At 32.5% G+C, this 11066-nt stretch overlaps 1 protein-coding gene across 1 annotated transcript; it reads left to right on the top strand.

Annotated features, from left to right (window-relative positions):
• The first annotated feature begins 2463 nt into the window (after positions 1-2463).
• PDE6H (phosphodiesterase 6H) lies at positions 2464-6320 on the top strand. The gene is made up of 3 exons (XM_070947423.1): positions 2464-2603; positions 4037-4077; positions 6244-6320. Exons 1-3 carry the CDS (start codon positions 2464-2466, stop codon positions 6318-6320), a joined length of 258 nt encoding a protein of 85 aa, XP_070803524.1.
• The last annotated feature ends 4746 nt before the right edge of the window (positions 6321-11066 follow it).

Here is an 11066-nt window from a genome sequence, read left to right as displayed (position 1 = left end):
ACCGTGACACTCTTCTTCTGCCCCTTCTACATGTCAGTTAATAATAAGAAGAAAAAGAAGAATAAAAAATAAACATGGGAAGATAAAATATTACATGGCCAGTACATTAAAAAATTAGTTAGTTAGTTAGTTTACTTTATTGTCATTGCCATCTTCACTGTACATTATAATTATAAAAATAAAACGCAAACACACATCCTTCACATTCTATACAATTGAATTGAAAACCAATTTTGCATTAATATTGCACTATACAATAGAATTCAGTATAGTTACTGCCCTGGGATAGAAGCTGTTTTTCAGCCTATTTGTCCTTTTTTTTTATTATCCTGTACCGTCTGCCAGATGGTAATTGTTCAAAAAAAGGGTGCCCAGGATTAGATGGATCTTTAAGAATGTTTTGAACTTTCTTAAGACAGCTCTTCCAAAGAGGGGAGAGGGCAAGCAATGATCTTCTGGGCAATGATATTAACCCTCTGGAGTGCTGTCTTATCTGCCACTGTGCAATTGGCAAACCAGGCTAAATAAATAGCAATTAGCTGGCGAAGCAGATAATAACAAGACCTGGCTATGGTTTAGAGTAGGAAAGTTGAAGAAAGAGAAAGAGGGACCAATTCTGGTGGGCAAAGACCAAACATTAAGAACAAATGCATACAAAACCAGAATTGAGAAGACAGCAACAGAGAGAAAGTACCACTTTTGGATAGAAGCTGAAGAAACCAAACCACCTGGTTAGCTGTTGCAAGATTACACAGACTGACCATAAAACAACAAGTAGCAACAATAGTGCATTGGGAGAGCTGCCAGAAATATTATTTGCCTACAAGCAACAACTGGTGGGACCATAAAATATAGAAAGTAATAGAAACTGAAGAAGCTAAAGTCCTCTTGGACTTTAGAATTCAAACAGACAAGGACTTGCTGCATAACACACCAGACTTAACTATTGTCAATGAGAATGACAAAATAAAGTCTGGATAGTGGATGCAGCAGTACCTGAAGACAGCAGAATAGATGAGAAAGAACTAGAAAAGATATCAAAATACAAAGATCTGCAAATGGAAATAGAATGACTGTGGCAAAAAAAAACAAAGGCAGTATCAATAGTAATAGGCACCTTGGGTACAATCCCAAAACTGGAGCACTATTTGAATACTGTTGGCACTGACAAAACAACCATTGGTCCATTGCAAAAGGCAATTGGAACAACTTACATTCTGCCACAATATCTTTAGCACCATAAAACATCAGTATCTGCCTATCCCAGGCCCTTGAAAAGGATTTGATAGTTTGCCAAATTCAACCTAAACATCTGGCTGAGTGTGTGATGAACCAATAATATGCTATTAAATATATATGCAAACGAATTCCCACCATGTGAAAGACCTAGCTACTAAGATGTGCCCCTGTGGTTTTGTAGATGTAATTTTTATTTATGAATATTATCAGTGCTCTGAATGATGATTTTTTTTTAATTGATCATGTGAAAAGAACTCAAGACTTTATTAAGAATATACTGTTATGGTCTGATAATAAGCATTCATTTTTTTAAAAAAATAGCACTCCCTCTCATATTTGTAGTCTATGTTTTTATTTGGCTGTACACTGCCCTGAGTCCTCAGGGAGAAGGGTGGTATATAAATTTGATATAAAATAAAATAAAATAAAAAATATCTCTATGAGTACATGCAAAGAACAAATAAGAAGTATAGAAATCAAAATACTTATAAGGAGCAGAAATTAGCGGCATGTGACTTTCCATATATGAGAGAGAAAAAGTTAAAGTCAAGCACTGGTCTTATTCTGATGTGAAATAATAAAGGAATCAGATATGGAGGAAGAGGATGGGATTAAATTCATGTAAGCATAAAACCTGTAGATTGCATAGGAACAGATTGTTATCTGAGCTAAAGAACTCTAATTAGTACATTTATCTGTATTTAGTAAATATACTTACATAAATTCACTTAAGATAATTTAAACCCATTGCAGCATTATTTTATGAGAATGTTTTTAAATATTGAAAAAATAAGTTGGAGATGAAAAAGATAAATAGATATAACTTCTCTTTTTGTCAATGTATTTCTATGACCACATTCATCACCATGGCATAAGCTATCCATATTGACTGCTCTAAAATTTTATCCATTTTTTAATTCAGGGGTCATTTTATCACTGATAAAGAAGAAATACAGATGTATACATGAAACCAAAAAAAAAAAAAAAAGGAAAACCAAATCCTCTGTTTCAAGTGGGTGGGAGGAAAGAGAGAAATAGCATTATGTAACAGTATTAATTAGTCTATCTAGCTTGAAGTGCATAATGACTCTGGACTAGTTAGAATTTTCAATCTTTGTGGCATCAAGTGTTATATAAGACCCTCTCCTCTACATTATAAACGACATTATTTTCTCTTTTAGAAAGAAGAATCTGAAAAAGCCAAGTATCTCACTGTAACTCAAGATGTCTGATAATGCTGCAGCTGCTAACCTGAATGCAAAAGAGTCAACAGGGCCAACTACCCCACGCAAGGGGCCTCCTAAATTCAAGCAAAGACAAACAAGACAATTCAAGAGCAAGCCTCCTAAGAAAGGAGTAAAAGGGTAGGCGTTATTATCCATAAATCAAATGATTACGTATCTGAAGATTCTGCAACAGCCTTCTCCAACTTGTTCCTTCCAGAAGACTTAATTTGTAGCTTTCTTAACTCTCAACTGGTCTAGTCATTGGCTTTTTCAAAGACTTCAGGGCTGTCTGGCATCTTGATAATGTCCAATTACACTTAGTAGAGTATAAGAATTTAGTAATAACAATTACTAGAGGCATGAACCTAATATTCTCCATTCTCCACTATAAATGATCCTGTACATACCTCCTTAGAAGTAAGGTTTTTGAGTCCAGTGGAAGTTTCAGATAAATATGAATAGCACTAAAAATACACATTCTTAGTAGGAGGGGGAATATGCATGTAAATGAATATATTTGTGTGAGAATGTGTAGGTGTATATTCTTCCTTCATTTACTGCTGCCATTAATTCTTTCTTCATCTTCTTTGTGTTAATTCTCATTTTTAAGTGAATATATATATATATAGATAATACATAGAAAGTATACTATATTTCAAACCATAATATAAGTTACTAGTGCTGCAGCTACCTTGGTGTAATCTTAATGAAGTGCAAGGGAATAAGCCCCATGATACATAATGGGATTTATTTCTAAGCATGTATACATAGGATTGTATTGTAAATGGAATAGATAAGTGTACTGTAGTTGGTAAGAGCTAGTCAACATAGTACCCCTTTCAGAACTAAAGATATAATATTCTTGGACTACTTATAAAATGGAATGATGAAATTTTCTGAATTATCGAATTGAATAACTACTGTACTTGCCAAAACCAGTACCTCTATGACTATTGGTTTACATATTAAATGTGTACATATATAATTATATTTAAATGGGACATATTTCTATGTTTGATTATTTTATATTTTAGGCCTTAGATAAGACACCTGTGATATGTGCATAGATGTCTATGTTAATAAAGTCAATCAGGGTGGCATGATGTTAGAAATATTTTCAAAGGGCTACAAGAATTGTGTTTATTTGCTTTGGTCTTTGGTTTTTTTTAATTGAAATAGCATTTTCTATTCTGTTCTGTTATTTCCTAAGGCAGGCAACTTGGGACACTGAAAGTTCACTAGACATTTTAAGGAAGCTTTCATTCCTCTGACCTAAACCATTAGCATATAATTTATTTCAAGAAATAGATTACATCTTAATTTACATTGTCCTTCTATTTGTCCAGACAATCTATATTTTAGATCAGAACACTGAATGGCAAAACATGATAATTCAAATGTAACACACTAACGAAAACCATATTCAAGTCCTAGAGTTGAAAGAGTTCTTACATATTCATTTTTTGTCATTTTGCTCTTAGATTAGGAAAAAAGTATTGTTGTATATATATTTTTTCTCCCACCCTCCCTACCTCTCATTCATCTTCTTTCTCTGCTTTCTTTGTCCAAAGTTTTGGAGATGATATTCCAGGAATGGAAGGACTTGGAACAGGTAAATAATATAGGAAAATTGTGTTATTAAATATTCTGACTATTTAATACAGAGAATAATGACTTGGTTCATTCACCTAATTAATCTCCTACATATAATTAATAAATTTTGCACCGGGAATCTTTATGAGAAATTAACCAGTTGGCTAGTGCAGGTCACTGTATAGGCCAGAAACAAACTGGCAGTTTGATCAATCCTTTATCAATGTACATGTCACCTCTTTGAAAAGTCTCTGATTTAAAAACAGTATTTCACTCAATTCTTATTTATACCATTATCAGCACATATATGGAGTACTGCAGGCTGCTTTTCCAGTCAAAAGATACAAAATGTTGTAGTCTATTTCCTATAGGTACTAATGCCCAATAGTGTATTAAACTTGTGCTTAAGGCCTAGACTGGATGTCAATAAGCTTCTGAATGCAATTTAAAACACTAGTTTTGACATATGTAATCTTCTAAATTTGGCATCAATGCATCTGCGGTATCACTTTCTTGAGAATCTATCCACACAATATAATCTAAATTATTAAGGATTTTGTTAAATTTCATGTTCTTCATGTTCTTCTTGTTCTTCAATGTATCTCGTTCTTTATTTCATTTGAAATCTAGACTACCCTTTCTAGAATCATACATGTAGTTCACTTATTTCAAATTCTGGCTACAGTGTTTTAATCGATGGTCTCAATTCCTTTGGGGAACTTTCCATTATTCTAGAAGCTACTGAATCTGATTTAATATATTATGAAATCACAGTGCAAAATTTCATCGCACATAGTTTTGAAAAAATTAAAATGTAATCAAGGTATATATTCCACACTGTTTACCTGAAAGTACAACACTCACCTATTAAGGAGGTGATCGATCTGGAAGAGTTTTTATTTCAGCCAATTATAACCTGCCTTACTGGCAAGCTTTTTGTTTGACCAGATTAATGTTCTCAGTCCATATTAATGAAAGGGAAATAAAATAAAAGCCCAATGAAAGTTTGTTTATCCACACTTGCTAGGAAAAACCGAGACCTTTATGTATGTATTCTAAATGGCCTAGTAGTGCACAAAGTTAATGATATTCCTTTATTTAATAATTTGGTAGGCCAATAAAGGAGAACACTTGTTTTACTGCATTTGTCTGTGGAAAAAATTTGGGGAGCTATATCAGTTGTTACAAATAAATAAATAAATTATTATAATGTGTCACTAAGACCTGATTATTGGTACCATATTTGGTATACTATTTCAGATGAGATATATACAATGCAAAAATTGGCATAATTCACTAGAGCTGGACTTATGACTCTAACAGAACATCTGCATACTACAAAAAGATTTTTGTAGTATAAAAAGATAGGATACAGAAATGCCTTTAGCTATTTTTCCTAATTGCCTTCTTTTATGAGACACCATAATAAAAAAAGAAATACCATAGCTGATATCTACAAAAAGAAAATAAATGGACTTGTAATTGGCAAATAATTTATAATGGTTTTAGAAATGAAATTTCAGACCAGAAATAAAACAAAATAGCCATCAATTCCTAATTTGACTGATAGCATGTGTTAGATTAAGGGCTGCTTCCTTGCATTTCATATCCTCCATTTTCTGTGTAAATGTACACTTTAAAGTCACTTTAGAAATGTCTTCCAAGAGAACAGCTAAATTCTTCTTGAATGCTATTACTGTTTGCCACAAAATTGATTAGTTTTCCTTGTTTAGAAAGTTATAGATCCTCAGAGCACAATTTTAAGACTGTCATTTTCTGATTGCACAATATTGAATAAAAGTCAGTGATAATTCACAAATTTATATTCATTTATTCATATCAATCATCCAAGAACTATCATTTCAGTAGCCAACAATTTTAATTACATTTGAATTAAGTCTCTTACTGATCTTTCTTCTAATAATTGACAATTTGTTTTAGTAAGTAAATTAGCTTAGAGCAATCTTTTGCTTTACTTGTTATATAATACTCCATTTTATTTTTATTTTTATTGTGTTGAAGTTATACTGTTTTAGTCACAAACTATAATAATTAAGTTAACTACATTTTAAGAAAAAATGTTAACATGAGATGTTTTGCATGAAGTTTCAACTCACAGATACCCTTCTTACATGACCTTGTTATAGTTTGATCAGTTGCAGAAATTTCTTTGTCTCATTTGCAGATATCACTGTGATCTGCCCCTGGGAAGCTTTCAGCCATCTGGAACTTCATGAATTGGCACAGTTTGGAATAATATAATCAACCAAAATTCCTGCTTGGCTCTGATGGCATCTGAAGCTCCTATCTTCGTTACATACAATTCTCGTTTTCATCCTTCCATCTAAAATATTAACATTTTATACAACAGATGGTTTTGTAAATAAGGGTCAGCTTTCACCAAAGGGTGAAACTTTGGTTTTGGATTAATTTTTCAGAAAATTATGAAAGTCTCCTGAAGTATTCACCTGGTTAATCAGCTAAGAACCTCGAAAGCTTCTGTTTCCTATGAAATAGCTTGCATTTCTTTCTAAAATAAAATTGTTAATATCTAGAATTTTGTAATCTAGAATTCCTCAAGCATGGATTCATATTTCCTAATTTTGTACATTTTGTGTTTATATATTGTCTATATGTACGTATACATATACACAATCCTTGACCTGAACCCATGAATTAAACTCCCCCATGCATGTAGGCAAATTTGATATGCTAATCTCATAATCACTCCCTTGTGCTGTTGTATCAGCAAGTATAGGTGGAAATTTCCAAAGAATTATAAAACTTGTTTTATAATTATAAAACAGGTTTTATTTTGGAAAAAGAATTTGTAACTGTTCTATGAATCACAGCACCAGAAAAAAAACAAGGGCTTGATAATACTGTAAAATTATTGGCCTGATTTAGACATAATATGGTTTGGTTTTGCCTTAGTTTTTCTTGTGAAAGGGGATTTCTGGCAAGTTATATATGTGTGCTATGTAAACACATTCTTGCTTTCATGAATGGAATATTTCAAAGAGAACTAGTTCAACTATTAAGAATACTGAAGTGGCCACTTCGGGCTTCAGATATTGGAGGACACAGAGTGGCAGTAATTTAGATTACACAATCTGTCCTACTTACCTTAACTTTCCTTTTATCTTTAGTATAGAAGAGGCAACCTGCATTTAAGTGAGAGTCAGCTGATAGTTAGTCAGTTTTTGTAGATTGAATGGTAGTGGGATAGGGACCCATCTTAATTTTTCCTGATTTCAAAATCATCCTGATGCTTCCATTTATAAATTAAACTAACTAGTTTCAGATATCATATGAATTAAAAACGAATTAATAGTTTTCTGCACTTTTTCATTCCATAATAGGATGAATTTTCAGTAAAAACTAAGCTTCTTTCAAAAATATCTAGTTTTCCAGTAAAGACTATAACTTTCATAGCTATTTTATGAATAATGTTTTCCAATACTTGATTTTAGAGATAAAATCTTTTTGCCCTTTCAATAGCGATGAAATAGTGATGACTACTTAAGTTTCCTTACTTTACCACACCTATTCAGCATGAAATACAATTTTGCATGGTTCTGATTTATGGGTATGTTTTCCCTCCTTATACAGCTCAAGAAAACTTTATTGTGAACCAGCTAAGCTGTATTGTAGCACATAGATTCCAATGGTTTCAAGTTTTTTATTGGTGCTTCCAGACACAGCATTTACTCTCAAATGGCTGATTATATTCACATGTTTTGGTGGATCTATAATCTATTGTTTTTAACTCTCCATTATTTGTATATCTTCTTCCATCTTTTTCCTTGCCAGAAAATGTCATTAAGAAAAGGAAAAGCAGAATAGTGGTGCAGTGCCTTTTTATTGATAGTATAAGACCTATCCATTTGGACACTCCATTTATTTATGGAAGAATAATTATTACCCACCGTTTCTTTTAGCTTATCTTTGATATCTCATAGCTGCTTATATTATTACCGCCATTGCTTATCAACTCCACTTTCCCCTTGCTATAGTGGTACACAATTCCAGTAAATATTACTATTTATCTGATGATGATTATATATTCCCCCAATTCTATTCTACCACTAAGTCTTACTGTGTTGTTTTTTTATATTTCGTTGAACTCACTTGGAATAGGCCCAGAAAATTTTAGGATGAATCTTTGCCTTAGGGGCAAAGTTGAAAATGTTGCTGATTTAGAACTCCCAGAATCCCTCACCATCAGCTATGCTGATAGAAGCTCTGGGGAGTTGCACTTTAGCAATATTTGAAGGACAGCAAGTTCATATATATCTTATTTTATTAATGAAAACAAATAAAGGGTGAATCAGAAGAAAGAGCCAGCCAATCCTCTATATCTTATATGCTGGATCTGGAAACGCTCTGCTGTCCTATTAGTAAGGTGACCAATTTTTTTACAATGAGAAGGAGGACACGTGTGTGTGTGACGTGTCATGTTTCGGTAAGAAGTAAACAAAGCCACTTGCGCACGGCACACTCTTGCACACAGCGCACTCTCTCAAAACAATTCTCCTGTGCAGAACGCATGCGTCTCATAATCGCGTCTTGCCGCACTGTACTGAGCCTTGATGAATCGTCATGTCAAATACAAATACGTCACATCACACGCAACGGATCGGCTAGGCATCGATCGAATATGGAGATTTACAGATTAGTCTTCAAATATCGAAAAGGAGGGCATGTAGGAGGACACTTTTTGAGAGAGGAAGAACTTACAAAAGAAGGACTGTCCTCCCTAAAGGAGGACGATTGGTCACCTTACTATTAGCAGCATGGCCACAAAATTCTGTAACCATTGAACTGACAGATTTCTGTATAGTGTAGGAGTTCATCTTAAATGTCTTCTATACGATATTATATTTTACTGTCTCATATTTTGGGGTTATTCATTTTTCCCTTTTACTATTGATTTTGATTAGTACCTTTTAGAGAAGGATAGGGGTTGTCAGAGACTATTTTATTTACTTATTTATTCATCAAATTTCTACACTGTTCATCTCATCTAAGTTTACAAATAGCAAGCCATTAATTTGCATATACATGATTACTTCTGAACATGCATCCGTGATTCAGCTACTAATTGGCTTCTAGGTAAAATTTTCTTGCATTTTTAATTTTTTTTTTCTAATTATACTTTTAATTCTGTTTTCCCCTGAAATTCCTGGTTTCTCTGCTCCATGAATCCCCTATTTCCTAATATATTTTTATATTGCAACCCAGACACACACTGAAATGAATTGGAAATAAATCACATATGTTGGAAAATGGAGTTTTTTCACATAAATGTGTTTAGGATTATAATTTAAATCATATTTCTCTGCAAAAAAAATTAATAAATAAAATCCCTTTCTTAATTCTTGTTCTCAATTACCTAAGAAGTAATAGTGTCTCAGTCATGGCTTCATCTTCTAATATTTATAAATTATTTAAGAATCTAAATATGCCTTCATTCTTTTACTATAAACCTGTTTTTAAAATTGTAGTAATAACTTGGATTAAATTCTCTTTTTAAAACTGATACATGCTTCATATCATTAACATTCCTCATGTAAAGTAATTAATTCACAAAAGATAGTTCGGATAGGAATGAAGGGGGGTGGAGTCAGAAATCTGGCTGCAGGTATCCTAACATATATAGTAGGTGTTTAATATGCTTTACCATTAACTTCCATTACAAGCATCTTATGAAAGCTCACTCAGAAATTTGACACAATTTCAACAGAGATCTTCCAAATGAATCAATGAATGCTATCCTATTTATCTATTAGTGTATATAAAATGGATATCAAATCACAAGTTCAGTATAAACCAATATGAGTATTTGTACACAAAGAGATACAATGCATTGTCAGGCTCCCTGGAGTATCTTATTCCATTAGTATAAGTGTATCACCATGGAAACCACCAGTGTTAATGTAAATAATTTATAAAACTTCATCCTTAACTTCTTTTGTACTGTATATATATTATCCAACAGTATGTACGCTAAAGAACTACTGAAATTGTTTTCAGTCTTCCTAAATTTGAGTTCTCTGGACATGCTTGACTACATTTCCCATAATTCAGTGGTTATTATGAGAATAATAATTCAACGTATCTAGAGAATGCCAGAAAAAAAAGAAATATATATTATAATGGCACAGGCAAAAATATCTTCACTGAGCTGGTCCCTGAACTATATCCTATGATAAGAAAGCAATACCTCATCGACAATGCATCCTAAACTGACATCAAGTCACAAATTCTGCTAGATTCCAAGAGACAGAATCATTCAGAATCACAAATGAGCAAATTAAACACTTGTGTTTGCATAGGGAACCAAAGTGTGTATTTGGTTTTACTGTTCATATATGATCAATGTTAAAGCTGTGCAATTAATGATTACATTTTAATAATCTTATATAAATTGAATGTGAACTTGTAAGCAACTATTCTCAAAATGTTCATGAGCAGAATAAGACAGCTCCCATTTCTTTTCATTTACTGAAAGCCATGGATTACTGATTCACATTTCCCATGGATTGTCTTCTGCCCATGGAAGGGAAGCTTGGTAAATTCTAAATTTCGTAATTTGTATTTATTCCTTTGGCAGGCTATGTATAAGAACAAGCTGCAAAGATCTTTAAAAACACTTTTCCAATGATACATAAAAATATGATTTATACTATTATAACTCATTTGTATTATTTATTCATTTGCTAATTTTTTCTTATCCATGCTTCTCATGCCACATTTACATTCTTGAATCATAAGCATTAAATCTTTGTTCTTTTCAATGATGCATACTAATGCTTTAGAAACATAATTTCCAGGTTTGCTACAGTAAGCAATCAAATCACAAAGCTGAATTTAACATTATTTGTTAAAGATATTTACTATATTTCAAGAATTAGGATTCTTTCAGTCACAATCTTATTCCTATTCAATTTAGCCAATTTTAAAAATGGGATGTAAAATTATAAGCACATAAAAAGACAACAGCAG

This window comes from Pituophis catenifer, unplaced genomic scaffold, assembly GCF_029215685.1.
Source record: "Pituophis catenifer annectens isolate HBS135680 unplaced genomic scaffold, rPitCat1.0.hap2 SCAF_7, whole genome shotgun sequence".
NCBI lineage: Eukaryota > Metazoa > Chordata > Lepidosauria > Squamata > Colubridae > Pituophis > Pituophis catenifer.
This window is presented reverse-complemented; position numbering and strand designations above follow the sequence as displayed.